Below are 17985 nucleotides of genomic sequence, written 5' to 3'. Positions count from 1 at the left end.
CGGACTACCGGATTACTTAAGGTCATCAAATTATTGAGCATGCACTCGACTTTTTCTTCGATGTTTTTTTGTTGTATTGAACCAATTTACTGCACTTGTGCTCACAAAATAATTTTCACCGGAAAAATCATTTTTAAAAATGATCTCTTCTCTAGAACATCGCACAAATCAACTGCCAGCCTGAGTTCCTAAATCATTCCGAGCACCGACATACGAAGCAAAGGCGGATGATGCGGCACACATGTAAACGACGGTAAAACACGCCAGGCGGTGGCCAATTTCCGTATCATCTTGCCGCGGAGCAAACGCCGAACCGACCGGACCGGAATGCCGAGACCAAGCCAAGGAGGGGAAACATGTAACGCAAAATCAAAGTGAAACAACAAACAACCGGTTCATTTCGGATATTTATTTTTTATTTCATTGCAACTCTTGCTGACCACCTGCGCGCATCCGCGCACTTGTTTCTCTAGAAATAATAAACAAATCGGTGTTATTTTTCTCTCATGTTATTCTCTTTAATCTTAGTTTTCCACTTTCAACTATCCACTTTGTTTTTCTTCTTCTTCTTCTTCTTCTTACTCTTCGGTTGGCATTGTTGTTGGTTACCTTCCTAAATATGAACAGCATTGTTTAAAAGTATACAGAAGCGATGAAATTATATACAAATTAGCCTCAATTCGACGAAAAACAAAGATCTCTTAGTTTCTCCAGTTGTTTTTTTTTTGGGTTTTTGTTTACTTTTAGTTGTTTGATCTTCTCAACTGCTTCTTCTCGGATTGGATCACTTTTCCCTAGTAGTTCGTGTATCTTTTTTTTTGCCACCTGTCACTTGTTTACTTGTTTAATTTCCTAGTTTTTTTCCAGATTAATGCTTAGATATAGACTTTTTTTTTTTTCTTTTCTTAAGTATGTGTTGGGTGAGTTTCTCTCATTTATTTTTTTTTCCTATTTGTTTAATATTAATCTACTCTTCCGTGGATCCGACTTGCAACAATTTTCAATCAGAGTAAATTCCTACTAATACATCGTATATATATACTTTTTTTTATTTTTTTCTCCTCTTATTCACTGAACATAGTTAACAAACAGCTCTACAAACTAAAAAGTTCAGGATTTACTGTGATTTTTCATCCCATTGTTTGCTCTTGAACTCGATTACTTGTTTTCCATGTTTGTTCTGTTTTTTTTTTGCTGTTTATTTGTAATTCGTTTCGCCTTAACGTGCTACATTGTAATTGTGTAGTACTGGTTTGTTACCAATCTATTTTTTCAATGATTCGGCTTTCGTATGAATGTATGTGTGTGTGTTTGTTTTTTTTTCGTCTAGTGTACGTAAATGTCTGTATTACAATATAACCATTACTTATGTGCGTGCCTATCGTTAGGCTTCGAGATTTTTTTTCCCTTTTCCTCCGGTTGGTTCGTTCCGCATTTGTGTGTTTCACTTTCAAACACTCGCTACAGTCGGAACTTAACCTATGGTGGTTTATTTTTTGCTTGAACTATTTTTTTTAATTATTTTACTTTGTTATCCGTTACAATTGTGTGTATGTGTGTGTGTTTTTTTTGTTCTTATTCGATTCTGTGGCGGGGGCGATTGCTATTAAATGTTATCCACTGTTTGCTGTACTTTTCACTACTAGAACTCATTCGCTCATGGTATTTCTCTATCTGTGTGTGTATGTGTGTGTTTGTCTCGGTTTTGTGTGTAAGTGTATGCCTCCGGTTAACGTTTATAAGAACCCATTAAAAACTCAACGGAAAGTCAACTGAATACGTCCATACTGATAGTTTCGGTGAACTGTGTTCATGCCTAGCCCTCATTCATTATTCTTTCTTTGATTTCTCGTAATGCTTTGCTGTAGAATTAGATAACTGTACTTAACAATTTTTTCTTATTTTTTTTTCCTTTTTTATAACTTTTTTGCATCTACGGTACGATTTTTTTTTTGGTTTGGTTTTTTGCAATTGTTTTTCTTTTGTTTTTTGTTATGTAAAATTTTTATCTATTTTTCTCATTGTTCTATAAAACACATTTAAGTTGCTGCTGTTCTTTAAATTATCTAATATATTTGTTCTGTTTGTGTGTGTGTGTGTGTATATGAGTCTGTGTGTGTGAGAGATTTTTCTAAGTTGCTTGCAATGACGATTCCGTTTCTGCTGTGACGGGGTTGTTCGTGGATGTTGAGAATTTGGAATATTTTCCACTAATTCAATCACTAGTAGCATCTGGCTACGATTCGTTCGACTAGCGAAAAAACCTACTGTGACAATGGTAAGATTTTGATAACCTTCCGGCAGTCGTCACTTTCCAAAACTATTAGTGAACTAGGACTGTAGAGCACCTGATTTGAAGCAACAACAAGAAGGTTAAGAATCACCGAATACTACGTGAAATTCATACAGATGCCATAAAGAATGTTGTAGACTACTTGCAAAGTATAAGTTAACTAATCACCGATTGAATTCTCCTGAAAGGTTCGCATTGTTTGCTACAAACTGAATAGTCACTTCAAATGTTTTGCGAAAATGTTGAAAAATGTAAAATTTCGATTGTTTTATCTTTAAAGGTGAAAATTCAGAAACAAAACCGACAATAAATAAAACACTAGAAAACATTTGGAACTGCAAGCGAACTGATGTTTCAGAGACGAAAGGTTACAAGTTAAGAAATTTGTTATAGGCACCTGTCACAAAACCTGAATGACATACGACAATTTTTTGCATGGTAAATGGGTGACATTAGCAAACCAGAAAGAAAACTTATATTTGTTTTAAATCCAAATTTTCATTCCGAGATCGTTTTTTTATATAATCGACTCCTAATGGTGTTATCATAAATCAAGAATAGTTTCTATCGTAGTTCTCTACATTAAACTTAATTCAATTTTGGAATCAGAGCTCGAATCCAGATTCCAGTAATAGTAATGTGCTGGTTTAAATAAACTCAATCTAAAAACAACAGATAAGTTCTAGATATCGGTTTCCTAAGCCGACATTTATAGGAGAGGCAAAATTGCCATATTAGAAATAATAATGCAGTAAGTTATTACAAATGAAATTTTTCGTCATTTGACTAATTAGGTCTTTATGAATTACATCGTATGAGGGATTAAGTCACCTGTAAAATTTAAATTTTTTTGGTGTGCAAAAAATCCAGCGAACTACTCAACACGGGACCAATTATGTACATTTATGAAACACCTTTGAAAAACTTCTCATTGAAGTGTTCAAATCGGGCACAAGAATTTATGTTATTTTTTTTAATTATAGAGGTTTTAACCATGAGGTCATTCGCCTCTTCCGGCCAGAAAAGTTTGCGGACCCTATGTGGAGGGTTGGAAATCGAACCCAGGTTGGCTGCGTGAAAAGCATCGACTCACCCATCACGCTATACCCGTCCCCAATGTGATGTACTGTTAGCACATCGCATTCACTCTGTCAGATTTGTTTTGATTGAATGTAGGGGAAGATGGGGTAAAACGTACCCTTCAAGGAAATATTTGTATATCCTAACTAAAAAAAATAAAACGTGCAAGTTTCATGCATGACTTCCGTCAGTCATCATTATTTCTTTTGATTACAAACAAATACACTATGCTTCGAAAAATACATAAAATATATCACTTTTTAAAACCCCTAAAAATTTCACATTGAAGTACATGTAAATATACATTTTAAGTCATGGGTATCAAAACAGAGGCAGAATGATCTTCAACAACGGGTCAACATTCGTGAAAAAACGGGTCAACATTCGTGACAATAACGGGTCAATATGCATCCTCAAGAAGCTTCTTTTTACCTTTTTTATATATATAAAAAATAGGTATAGAATTCACTCAAATTTTCGAAAAATTTTCCGAGGCCCGGAGGGCCGAATGTCATATACCAATCGATTCAGCTCGACGAACTGAGCAAATGTCTCTGTGTGTGTGTGTGTGTGTGTGTGTGTGTATGTGTGTGTGTCTGTATGTGTGTTGTCAACTAAGAGGTCGAGATCTCAGAGATGGCTGGACCGATTTTGATCAAACTAGTCGCAAATGAAAGGTCTCCCCGTCACTCAGAACGCTATTGAATGGTTTTGAGATCGGATGTTTACTTTTTGAGTTATACGAAGTTTTATGTCGAAATTTTTAGTTTTTTGACAGTATCTGTCACATTTGACCTTGAAAACAGAATATGTTTCCAGACTTAGATTTCGCTCGGTAATACCTATCCAACAAGCCATAGATTGTTAAAATCCGTCCATTTTTAACGGAGATATCGATATTTTTGTGTAAGCCTTATTCCAGTAGAAGGAATTTTGAGCGCTGTATGAAAAAGCAATGCTTGGGAGCAACATGAAACACGATTTTTTATACTGTTACATATAATTGTTTCTAAGTACCAAAAAGACTGTGTACAGCATCCTTTTTATGACAATTTGCCTCGGACCAATTTTAGCACGGTTCATTTTTGGCAACATAATCTTTCGAATATGGCATATGTAAACCAGATGATACCAGCATTATCGAGTTGGAAGTAATTCCATAATTATATTGATTTAAACTATTTACAGCAATAAATGCTGGAAGAACATGACTTCCATATACCATACGACTCAGTTCGTCGAGATCAGCAAATGCGTGTGTGACAAATAATTTCACTCAATTTTCTCGGAGATGGTTAAACCGACGACACGACCAGGCACTTCGAATAAAAATCTACATGAAAATTGTCCGTTAACGATTCACCGCCAGTTACCATAAATATAGTGACCCCTTGAGAATGATCGAAATAATCTTCTCGAGCAACACTGTTCGATTTACTAAGAACAAGTTGCTATGGAGTCCAAGAATAAATAAACAAACAATTTGAGAACGTAGATACGTGCAAGCGTGCATAACAGGTTTGAAAGGTGAATCAATTTGCCTTTTGGAATAGTTTAAAAAATTATTAGTGGTTCAATAATAGATGTAATGGCTCCCAATAAAGGTTTACTATCACCAGTAATCTTTCCAATATATTTTAACCAGTCGACATCTCCTTGTTTCAGGCGGTAGTGGAGCCTCTAAGAAGATAGTTGAAAACTGTTTTGTAATACATTAAATTCATTGTTTAGAAAAAAGAACAATTACAAAGCCAAATTGCAAGATATATTTGTGTGTTTTCTAATGTCTACAATATATGGAAATATATGAGATATACAACAATTGCCAATTGACATAAGTTGGAAATGCCATCCGAAAAAAATGCCACTGTTAGTTCATTCTCTTTGATTCAGTTCTTCATCGAATAACCTCGAGATTTTTCCATCAAGATATTTTATCCTGCCGTAAACTATTTAGTGCAGTTTTCAATAATTTGTTTTAAATTAAATCATCCTTGAGTAGATAAGCTTTTGCTTTTTCAGTCGCTAACTTACGCGTCATTGTGAGTAATTTATTCTCTTCGCTCGGTTTGGGTGATGATCTAGGATAACGATTTCTACCATTCATTTATTTCGCATATGAAAAATGATTCGGGATTTGTTTTGTTTACATTCATTTGGTCTATAATATACAGTAACCAAGGTTACAATAACTATTATTCAAAATCAATAATCTATCAATTTGTGTTGCCAGTTTTAAAAATTTCTTAAGCAATGTCGTTTTGACATTACCAGTTACTGAGGAGTAGTTAAATTTGCGATACAGTTTTAAATAGCGAGTGGCAGGTCGTGTCGTCGTATAACCGTTTTCTACAAACTCAGATTCATATGAAAAGTCGTATACTCCCAAACAAGGTTCCTGAATTACTTTTGGATCCGACTTCTGATTGCGGAACCACAGGATGATATGTGAAACGAAATTAAAATAATGCAATTAATTTTTCTCGTAGATGGCTGAACCGATCTAAGATTCAAATGAAATCTAAGAATCATCTATGATTCAAATGAGAGGTCTTAAAATCCTATAAAACCTCTTACTTTTTAGTCAGATCCGACTTCTGGTTTAGAAAATGCAGGGTGATTAGTATAAAAATGTCCATTTCACATAAATTAATCAGGTTTATCGGGTTTGCAGATTTGGATAGTCGATTACCAAATAAATTTATTTCAGTTTGAGCGGTATTCGTTTTTGGATTCGGAATGTACCCCCAAATTTTAATTCGCACTACAATTTCTCAAAGATGTCTACACACTGCTCAGGTGAATTTAACTGATTTCGGCTACACCGATTTTAGAATTCCGGTTCCAGTATCGAATCGATTCTCAAAGCTCAATCATTTTCTCAAAAAAGACCAAATCGAACTTCAAAAACAAATATTACAGGACTTAAGGTCCCATACAAAATTGGTGAATTTTATCCGATTCTGGAATTACAGATGATGAGTTTATAAATTTCATGTAAATTGTTTGGCGTAATAATTTATGGCCATTCGAATCATTTTGGGCTATGCTAATTCCTGAATACCGGCTCTGGAAGTACCATAAATAATGACGAAAAACTCTAAAGTGGAACTTACTTCGACATCTCATGGAATGTTCAATCGATTGTCACACGCTAAGATTGAAATTCGATATGTTTTGCAGTTTCGGCATTACAGGGAAATGAGTGATTAAAATCTCAATTTGCCGTTTAAAACGACGATAATTGAAATAATGTCATGAGAACTAAAAGACCTAAGAATATCCATGCAAAAAACATGCGTATTGATAAAAAAGGTATCATCTCACTGCTAGGTGGATTAATCACGTTTTTAATTTAAAAAATGTTTGAATCATTTCGTGGAAGAAATACTTCCCAAGTGGAAAATTGTACACTATTATTCATTAAATTGATAACTTATATATAATTTTTGTATGTGAATTCTTAAGTCATTTTGCCTTCATATACATGAAACGATAACTTCAACAGTTCCACATTTAATTGCAAATATATCCTCTGTATTAGAATTGAATTAAATTAAACAAAAGATTGGTACAGAAGTTCGTTGGTGACATAATTGAAATCGTCTTCATAGCTTTAGAGAATTACTATGGAACGAACACTAAAGATTACACACTTAAATTTAAAAAAAACTGCAATTTTACATCTTATTAGATGCACATCAATGGAGCGTCGCAGCTCACGTAAATTTACGTGGAACATTGTGTCTATAATTTCATGACACAAAATTCATTGAAATAAGAAAAAACGAATACTGAAAGCGACCGTCGTGACTTGAACCGAGAGTCATTTGATCACAAAGTAAACCCGGTAATCAACAGAGCCACAGTCAAATACAGTCGCACCTGCTAGCAGAACTCAAGTTACAGAAACCAGTAAAATTCAAACTAGTCTAACATTAAGTCATTACAAGTGAAATTTTCAGTCATTTGACAGATTAGATCTTTATGAATTACATCGTATGAGGGATTAAGTCACCTGCAGAATTATTCTTTTTTTGTTTTTTTCCATGTAATAACGACACAATTGTTTTATTTTTGTTTTTTCTATTCAGATATAATTAATCTATAGTTACCAAAATTTCAAAGATATATCTTGTCATGATCGACTTTTAGCTTCATTAAAACTTCTGCGTGAAAAATCGGTAACTTTTTATAAAAGCCAAGAGCCATTTTCCTCTAACTACACCTTTAGAAAAAAATGAAATTTACGTAAATTCAAGCATGCCGTAATTTCTTCGGTGATGACCCAGTATTACACCTACTAAGATGTAAAAATAAATTTTGTGTCTGTATCGATGTAAGCATCAGCTCAATTAACTGTGAAGTTATTGATAAGAGTTATCTTTACATGCTTTGAATTGTGAATGTAAGTGAATCGTGACGTTCCTTTTATGTGGATCTATTTTCTAAGTGCTCGCATGTCGCTTCGTGTGACTTACACTCTGATTGTAACCTAAGGGCACTGTCAGAGTGCATTCGTCTGGGGAAGTGTCAACACGCGCATCATGTGCAAAGTATTTGAACTATCACTACTTGTAGAAAACATGAAATTCATGAAACTTTTAACTCATAAAATGAGTTTAAAAACTATTGATATTTAGTGGAAATCATGCTACATTTATCTGAAATGCACATCATAACGGTAAGATACAGTCCGTTACATAAGAGCGTGGTCACTGTTGTGAGAAAATGAAAAGACTCAACATGAAAGTACATTTGAATATTATTTTGTTAGATCAAAAACTTGTTTTTTAGATCAAAAACTTGACACCTTCGAGGTATACTTTGAGCGAGATTTTGCGCGTATTCTTTTTAAAACGACCTCCAAATTTGTGAATTCGACGAACAAGCTGTTTTAAAGTGTGTGATCGGTTTTTCCCTAGCTTTAGTTTCATTTGAGCCCAAACGTTCTCAATTGGATTGGCATCGGGCGACTGATAAGGTCAACCCAAGATCACGACACCATTGTGCTCTTTTGCCCATTCAGTTTTTACATATGTTTTTCACTCAACATCGGTTTTTGCAAAAGTACTTCAAATTTTCAAATTATTTGCGATCAAATGTCTGCGAACAGTTCCGTACGTTATATTTAAACCATTTTTGGTCAATTTTGAAGCACCTTCGCGTAAATCACTTTTTCGTCTTTTTCCGACAATACACTGACAGTGCGCGATTTGGAAAGTTGTCGACATTTTTCACCTCTTTAAAATCACTTACTCACAAACAGTTTCGACTTTTTCAAGTATTTCGCCGCGGCAGTTTGGGTCATTTTGGGACCTTTCGGCTTCGAAGCGCGTAGCGTACGTGGAACTCATTTTGGAAGAATGTTGAAATCGAATTGTAAATAATAGTCAGCTGATTTATTCTTGCATTGCATCAAGGACACTACTGCCCTCTGTATTTAAAATAATATCTCACCATTCCACTTTGCCGATCGCGAGTAATCGTGACCACGCTCTTATGTAACAGACTGTATATCGTTACCTCTAGATTCTACATGAATTTCAAATGAATGTGACATTGTTTTCCACATAGCTCTCAATTGAAAAACAGTTGACCGAATCAAGTGTTTTGCACATACATTTGTGCTATACTCATTTCCACTAGAAAATGAAGTGTTTAACACGTGTAGTTCGATACAATACCAAAACACATTACATCCAAAGGAAAAAAAATTAAAAACTAAGTGAAAAATAATCTAACCTCGCATCTTAGTGAATTTGCCCATGAAATCTTAAAACAAATCGCTTTGGTTGTGCATTGAAACGAAAAAGCATATTAAATTAAAGTGCTGTTTACATATGAATCGATCGATTTTTATCAGTGTATATTAGATCTCAAACTTCAAATCCTTTCGACTAATTCTTCGCGTGGTACTTTTTTCCGCTTATTACTGAACATTTTACACCAAATCGAACTACCCGGTATGAAAGCGAGCTGAATCAAAAGTGTCATAACTGCAACTGCTCTGTACTAACAGAACTTCGACGTCTATAAACGACTAAACAATCATGTGGTTCTATTTTTTCTTTGCTTCTTTTTTACTCGTCTTTATAATTAATAAGCAGGGTTACCAGCTTTGCAGCTATTCAAGAAAAACTGTATTTTCGTTGATTCTCTCAACTTTTTTCGGCAACCATGTGTGTGTAAAAAAGAGTTTGGCTAAGAAACTGTGTCAAAAGTCCGGCTTTGGAAGCTGATTGCACTATCGAAACAAATTTCCGAAGTGAATCGAAGCAGGCGTGCTCCCGAAAAATTTGTTTCAAAATTAACTTTTGTTCGGTTTGCAGACAATGTAATAGAACAAGTCTGCATGATTGTAATTATGTAATGATTCTATGCTCAGTGGAAGTCGGGTCAGTTTTCCATTTCGATTGCTTTTCTTGTAATTGATTTATGAATAAGTGAATGGTTTTGCGATGGGTTCTACTTTGATACGTAGTGAAACAGTAGAGCTATCAAATATCAACGGCATCTCAAAAAGCGCAAGAATAGAATGGCGAATAGATTGCCATAACAAATTGGCTTAAGTGGCACGTGCCTAAAACAAATACAAATTATAATACGGAATAGTGCCGCATTTTGCAATATGCGGTACACCGTCAGCAACTCTGATGAAAAAAAAATCAGATCACCTTAGGGCATATTCAGAAGTGTTCTTGTTCTAGATGCATAATTTATGTGAGTTACAAAATTTAAATCAGAATTTTATGACAAGAGAAACTGGCAGTCCCAGCAGTGTTTTACTCGTGTTTCCAATATACAAAAAATAGAACGGCATCGTAGACCAGTTTTAAATTTGACAGAAGAACTTGTCGAATAAGTAAAACTAGAACGGCTTGGTGGGGATACGTTTGTTACAGTTTCTGCTCTATTATAGATCTTGCATATAGAACTTCTAGCTGCTTAATTTGCTCTTATAGATTTTCCATATAGACTTACTGAATTGGCTCTTAGATCCTGTTTATAATTTCATAATGTCATTAGTTTGACTAGATAACGTCTAGAAAAGAATCTCTTCACTTTAGGAATCGTTTGAAGTTGAGTACAAGCAAATACATTCGTATGTACAAATAACAAAACTACATAATAAAATACATATTATGTTTGGTAAAAGCTCCTCAGAATTCACATCCAAGGAAATCCTTCCAAGTGTAATATGTACGATGTAACTGTAGCCAAGGATGGCTTTTATCGTATCAAAGAACGCTCACCAGCAACTCTGCACACAATTAAATCAGTGCCATCAAAGAGAGACGGATATCATCGCAACAACAAAAACCCGGCATGGCTCATTTAACATAGAATAGACACCAGTGCGAGAGCTAACCTTTGATTCTGATTTGGATTTCTATCTTACGTTTCAACTTTGTTGTGGTGAAAGCCATTCCAATTACTTCGATTCGAGCATTATATTGGAATCTGTTGTTTATTCAGGACGCTAAATTTTATCTGCAGAACCAGATAAAATTGAGCAGCAGTAACAGAATTGATTAGTGAGAATTTGAGATTTGATAAGTGATTTAGAACGGTAGTTAATAGTAAAAGCCATAAATAGTTTTATTTTTTTTTTATCAAAGCTAGACTGCAAAAAAATATAGCTTTTCTATATATAATCTTTGACCGATGTGAAAACGTATAGTTTGTGAAGGAAAAACAAGAAAAATATTTTCCTTTTTAAAAATAGATTCTGGGGCTATCGTATCCCGAACAAAATTACAGTTCTCAAAATATACTACGAAATTGGATGCTTCAAGTTCGAATTATGAAAGTGTCGATTAAATTGCGTTTTTTTTTTTATCTCGATATATCTTAAGCAGATTTCATCATTAGACCCTAATCTCTTATTATCAAAACAAAACATATATCATTTGGTTAAGTTAGTGAATATGACCAAAACTAGGAATGCTTCTAATGGATACTACTTCTAATAAGTCCCTTCCTTATCCTATCGAGGGCAGGGAAATTGAATTGATACTAGATCATGAACGGAGCTTCGTTCTGACGGGTTGACATCTGGATTGTGTTTCACCACATGTAGAGTTGTTTAAGATCTCTCCATGCCTCAATAAGGTTGCAAGCACAGCTGCTGTCTCAGAGATCTGATTATTTTGTAAGTTTCCGTTTTCTCAATTTAATATGATAATCCTTTTCTTGGCTAGGTTTTCCTTGGGCTTCAATAACAGTCAAATCAAATCTGATTCGCTAACACCACTTGAAAGATCACAAACGAAAAGCGTTACTAAAATACAAAGCCTACAGTGTTAATGCAAAGTATCGACATTCAACACGAAAATATAACCTAGATGCTATGGATTGGCAAATCAGCTGTCATATCTGCGGAAGATGATGAACAGAGATGCCAGATATTTTCATAGGAAATCTGTATTACTCTCTATAAAAAATCTGTATTTATCTGTATTCACTAACAAAATTTAATTTCAACAATAAAATGATATTAAAAGATGTTATTCCAACACATTATGGCTGTAGAACGGTAGATTCAATGAGACCAAGACTTTGCTTCTCGTCACTGCAATCAAATACTAATACAGGCTCTTTGAACATAACTCATGGTTTGAGTTGCGTTTACTCAAATTCATAAACTGGAACACTATGTCAAAATTTGAGTATGAATTTGAGTAAAATTTACTAAGGCCATGAGTTCTCTCGCATTTATTCATACATTAAGCGGTAAGCGTTCAGTTTTCAAACATTTGAGTGGATAAAATACTTATAGCAGTTAAGTGCGTTTTCATCCTCGGAATCTTTTTATTGAATTTAAGAATGCAAGAATACGTCGTTTTTTAATACCGTTTCTAGATCCGGCCTTTGAAATCATGAATCATCAATCATAGATATGTTCAATAGTAATTTTGTGGTTTCAATTATGCTAAGTGAGAGATCCTACATAAGGATATCAAAATCGTTCAATATTAATTCCAATACGGTCAAATTGAACGGTTTTCAATCACTTTTTTGCCCTTCCTATTTAAAAGAAATAGGAATGATTTTAATCAGGGAATCCTTTTATATAAACATTAATGAAAAAGAATTTATTTATTTTGAGAGCAAAAAACTAAAATTTTTAGTTAAATTCACTTGTATTGTGAATAAAATATTTATTCCTTATTTTAAGTAAAATATACTCAAATTTTGACAGCCTCGTCGCTTACTCAAAAATAAGTAGATAGATGGTAACTCAAGTTCAGCGTACGTGCACTTTTTAATGAATTTGAGTGGTGTGTCACTCAATTTTGAGTTATGTTTAATGAGAGTGTATATTACTCATACGTAAAAATTTTTAATTTTGCTTCTTGGGAGATTCGTATTAAATTTATGAAATCTGTACTCTGTATGCGTATGTAAAAATCTGTATAATACAGATAAATCTGTATAAATGGCATCTCTGGTGATAAACACCATTAACATGGTGACTAGAGGCGTGCAAAACAGCTCATTTTGGTGAACAGCTCCGAACCGATCAGCTCACCAAAGTGAATCGATTCGATGTATCAGCTCATCAGCTCTTTTATTTTGAACTTAAGGTTCATTTTGTGCGCCGTGTTTCTTATGCACCGTTTTTTTTCAAATGCATGATCGAAATTGAATCATTGATTTGCAATGATGCAATGAATGCCATGCGAAATAATTTATCTTTAATTGATGTCGACTAAATTGAATCTCTTAAAGAGCCGAAGATCCGATCAGCTCGTAGCGTGTTCCTGCGTCATAATGCAGTGAACTGGGTAGCAAATGAGTGAGCTGGTGAGCTGCGGTTCCTTTGAAAAGAGCTGTGAGCTGTCAGCTCACTTCAATGATTCGATTCACTGGAACAGCTCAGGAGCGAATTGCCCATCTCTAATGGTGACGCAAGGTGCTTAATTTCAATATCGAAAGGGGAGAAAGCCGCGAAGCACTATAATAAATGTTTGCTAGTGTCACTGAGCTTTTGATTTGTCGCATGTCATTCGATTGGTTTTGGTTGATTTTAACTCTTTTTGAAAATCTGCCTATCAACACCTATGAACAAGATCGGTTTTTCGATTTTTCATTCCATCTTTTCCATAAATCCCCTGTAAAGCTGGTTTCGCGAATTTGTTCAATTGTTTATTTTTTGTTTTTGCGATCTTGTTGAATATTTTATTTCGTTTTCTCTTTTGGATTGGGACTCTCTCGCGTTAGTTTATGTAATGGAATCTTTGTGTCTTTACGGTTTGATTTATTTGTTTGCTAGTTGTTATGGTAATAATAAAAACATATTGCATGTATTTGCTTTTTTTTGCGTGTTCGCTAACTCACGACATCTTTTCCCTTCCACCACAGGTCTGTTAAGCTGAATAGTAGAAAAATAGCAGAAACGATAAAATCAGATCCGCTCCGAGTGCAAAAAACGAGTGAGTGACTGATGTATGTGCTATTTTGTTGTTGTTTGTTGTTTCTGTTTCGTATATTGTTGTTCTAGTACAAGAAGCGAAAAGATTTGTGCTGGTTTTCGAGTTTTCATTGTTTGTTTGTTTGTTTGTTTGTATTTGGTTGCATTTCGGGCAAAGTAGCAGAAAGTCAACATCATTCTTTTGGGGCAGGCGGCCACTAGCTGACCGCAATCCACGTTCATCATTTCCACATTCGAGATAGTGATAAGTAATAGTGTGTTCTTAGATAGAGATATACTTGCCTATACGTAGTAGATTTGATTTCTTTTTTCGTGTTTTCTTCTATGTTTACATAACTCCTCCGCAGGGGGGTTGTAATTTTTATCGCTTTCTAATAGATAATTGGAATCAATTATTATTATTTGTTTTTTTTTTTTGGTTTCTTATCTTCACGCAGGAAGTACGTCTTTCGTGAATTTCTTCCATTGTTAGTGTTAGTTCTAAGTAGTATGTAGTAGTTTCGAGTGGAAGTATTCTTGTGGTTGTGAGTGTATGATTTTTGTTTCATAATTCTAACGTAGGAAAATCAGACGTGTTCCAGAAATTGGGGGCTTTGGAACTGAACTGTTTCTTCGGAGGTCGTTTTTTTTCTGCAACAATAGGTTTTCTGTTTTCTCCGTCGCACCGTGTCTAAATGCTTCGAAACAAATTGCCGTCGTGATTTTTTTTTATAACTTCTACTGTACAAACATAGCGCTTCGGTTAACGAGCTCTTCTTCTGCTTCTGTTGCTGTGTGCGAGAGAGAGTGCTGTTTTGTTTGTATTCTGTTTTTTTTCATTGTTTACTCCTATATAAATTAGTACAAATTTCAATCTATACACTCTAGGTTGTTTTGTTCACAGGATGTATTTTCTTTTTTCCTCGATTTTTCTTTTTCACTAATAATTCTTAGCTTAACGTATTTATTACACTCTTTTTTTCTCTACTCAACAGCCCTCGCCGGCCGTGGCTGTTCTGCTAATGTCAAAACGTCGGAATTGTTTTTTTTCTTCTAATTTTACCATTTGCTTTCACTATATAAAAATAAATTCTCGAAAATATATCTGGTAATAATCAGTACAAATAAATCAACAACACCTTACACCGCTCCTTCGAAAATCGCAAACGAAAAGTCGAAAAAACTTTGGGTGGGTTTTCTCTGCTCGACGTTTATCCGGCTCTAGTACTTGTTTCAATTGTGTTTTTTTTACAATTTTTTTTGTTTTGTTTTCTTTTGTTTTGGTTTACCACTTGACTGACCTACACGATTAACATTACAACTTGATGACGTCACTAGATTTTTGTTTTTGTTTTGTTTGGTTTTGCTTCTTCTGTAAGTTACTGTGTTCTGTACGATCGCCCACTCAACTCTGCGGTAAACGGATTGGATGCTCTAGTGTTTTGGGTTTCATTTATTGTATCTCTAGGCTATTAATTTCCTTCTTCTTTTTTTTTTTGCTTTCCCAGTAGTCCATTAATTTAATTATTTATTTTTCTGTCTGGGTTTGCCCGTCATTAAATCTCACATTTATGTAACAAATATTGATTATAATTTCATTTGTTTTAATTACTATTTAAATGCTAAAAATATGGCTTTCGAACGTTAACAATTTTGTTTTATTATTATTTTTAGGTTTTATCCTTGGGGTTTGGCCATCGCTGGTGGCTTCAAATTGTTTTGTTTTTTTGTTGTTGCTGTTTGGATTCCTTCGGGCCGTGTTTTTTTTATTCGCTCACTGCTAGCTGGTCCTGTTTTTACGCGCGCGCATCTTCTCTGTATGTGTATATTTGTGTCAGTGTGTACGCTGTTTGCCATGCAGTGCCTGCATTGAGCGCGAGGGGAAGGCCTACCGCCGGCCTTCCAGATCATTCGCAGGACTGTGCGATAAATTTTAGAGGGCTACAATGTTTGTTTGTTTGTTTTTTTTTGGTTTCAAACAAGATGGCCGATTAGCGGTTGTAATTTCACTTGTTTCGTTCTAAGGTTACAATTTACGATAGTTTCTAGCGTTACTGTCCTCGGCACAGCGATTTGTGCTCGCACACGTAGTAGTTGTGTGTTTGTGTATGGGTGTGTCTGTGTGTTTTCTCGCGAGGAAAAAACAATTTTCGACATGTTTTTCAACAACGAGTATAAAAGTTGAGAAACTGCTAGCTTCTAATTCCCACTAGTGCATTTAGCTTTCACAGTTAACTGGATAGAGGGTTCAGGTGAACGTTTTCCTATGCGTCCTCCTGATTCGTGCTCCGATCCGGAGCGAAAGGGTGGTTCAGTCGGGACCACCAGGGTCTGCGATGTGTCGTTTTAACTCCGGATTCGCGTTGTTTCACCTGCCTCCATCGGGTAAAACCAGTTCAACTACAACGATTGTTGTATAAATTGACGGACTAATTATAATATCAGCGACTAAAAACATGTTTCCCAGTTCCTGCGATCCTGCGATAACACCGTTGCTTCCGAGAATCACTGAAAAACTCGAACGAAACATTCGCTTTCCATCGCCCCATACTCTGCTTCTTCGGCATTCCACTAAAACGCTCGAAAAAAGTCAAAACTTAACAACGCAAAAATAAATCGAACTCGAAAAATATTTGCTTGCTTACACGTGTGTTGTTTAATCTTGTAAAAACATTTTTGTTGAACCTTTTCATTTCTTATCCTCTTCTACTGTTAGCTTTCGTTTACGTCTATTAGTTTTCTCACTTTGCTTAACAATTAGAAATTTCTTCATGTGTCACCTAAAACTGTTCATATTATTATTATAATAATTTTAACGTGCCGTTCGATCTCGTCCCTTCCCACGTGGGTAAAAACCCGTCTGTTTAGCGCACCAAACACGAAATGCATAGCCTGTCCAGAGTGCGATCGCACTTTCTTTCATTTTCACCCCCAACCCCTGGAAACTCCCACACCCCACCAACGCTAAAATTCATCCCCTCCACCGACCACCTCGCGGTTGGAAATGCGCTCTCACAATTTGTTTACTATGCAGCGAAAATGCACCGCACTTATTCGAATTGTTTTCCAATTCAAATGCCCCAAAATCCTTGTTTTTCCCGGCTATTATTATCGTGTTTCCTCTTCTCAGCCTGCTTCGGGGTTTTCCTCGCGGTTCCCGCCGGAGCGCGCAAAACTTTGTGCTTTGTTCTGTTAATCATTTGTTGTTTATTTTCTTATGTATGCTACACAGTTGCGAACCTGGTCGCTTTCACGAATATGGCGCTGTGTTTTCCTTTCATTCGTTACATTGATGCGAACCTCGAGCTCTTGAATTTGTTTGTTTGTTTTTTTTTTCGGTTTGCTATTAAATTTTGGTTTCACTTCGTTCGACTCGCGGTCAATTTTCGGCCAACCGCGTGCGCATGGGGGTGAGTGCCTGTGGACTTAGCGTCGTTAGCGCCCATGATATCACTTTAACTATAACCCGGCCAGCTGCAGCAGGATCTTTGTCCATGCAACAAATTCGTCTAGACACCGTAGTCTCATCGTCCATGAGTTATTAAAGTAAGTGCTATAAATCGACTTTATACTAGTTAATTTAATAAATAACGACGACGATGCTAGCGATGAGGCTGATGATGACGTGGGCGCCACCGAAGGCGTCGGCGTCGGCGTTACCACCGAAAGGGTGACAGCAGCAGTAGTTTTACTGGTGGTTGAGACGGCGGTCAATTGCTGTTGTTGTTGTTGGAGAAGCTGCTGCTGCTGCGCTGATTTGCAATGCTCCGATTGTGTTGACGGGGTTGTTGCGCTTGTTATACTCGGACACGTGGCTAATCGGGGCGGCAGCTCGCTTTGGAATCTTAGTTCCGCTAAGAAATTACTTCTCGTACTAGTACTACTACTTCTACTATCGCTACTGCTGCTGCTGCTGCTGCTGATAATGATGGCGTTTGTGGTAGAGTTCGTGTTGTTCGCAACAGCCAGCTTCTCGTTTAGTTTTCCATTGGACGTAGCATCATCGTCACTAATGCCGTCCTCGTAGTCCTCTTCGTTGTCGTCCAGCAAAGGATCACACTTCGTACAGATGCCGGCACGAGGACTCAGTCCGCAATAGTCGTAACAGCAGTTAATCGGGCCACTGTTGGACTTCTGCCGCTGCTCACCCGTTTCTTCAATATTGAGATCTAGAAAATGATGAAGAAAAATTTTG

The 17985-nt window shown here is 35.8% G+C and overlaps 1 protein-coding gene across 1 annotated transcript in view; it reads right to left on the bottom strand.

The window, feature by feature from the left end:
• Positions 1 to 493: 493 nt before the first annotated feature.
• Positions 494 to 17985, bottom strand: part of LOC131435228 (uncharacterized) — a 249605-nt gene continuing 232113 nt past the window's right edge. The window contains exon 5 of the mRNA XM_058602893.1: positions 494 to 17959. Within this exon, the coding sequence (XP_058458876.1) occupies positions 17250 to 17959 (710 nt within the window). The 3' untranslated portion in view covers positions 494 to 17249. The remainder of the gene's footprint in view (positions 17960 to 17985) is intronic.

Source organism: Malaya genurostris, chromosome 3, assembly GCF_030247185.1.
Source record: "Malaya genurostris strain Urasoe2022 chromosome 3, Malgen_1.1, whole genome shotgun sequence".
Classification (NCBI taxonomy): domain Eukaryota; kingdom Metazoa; phylum Arthropoda; class Insecta; order Diptera; family Culicidae; genus Malaya; species Malaya genurostris.
This window is presented reverse-complemented; position numbering and strand designations above follow the sequence as displayed.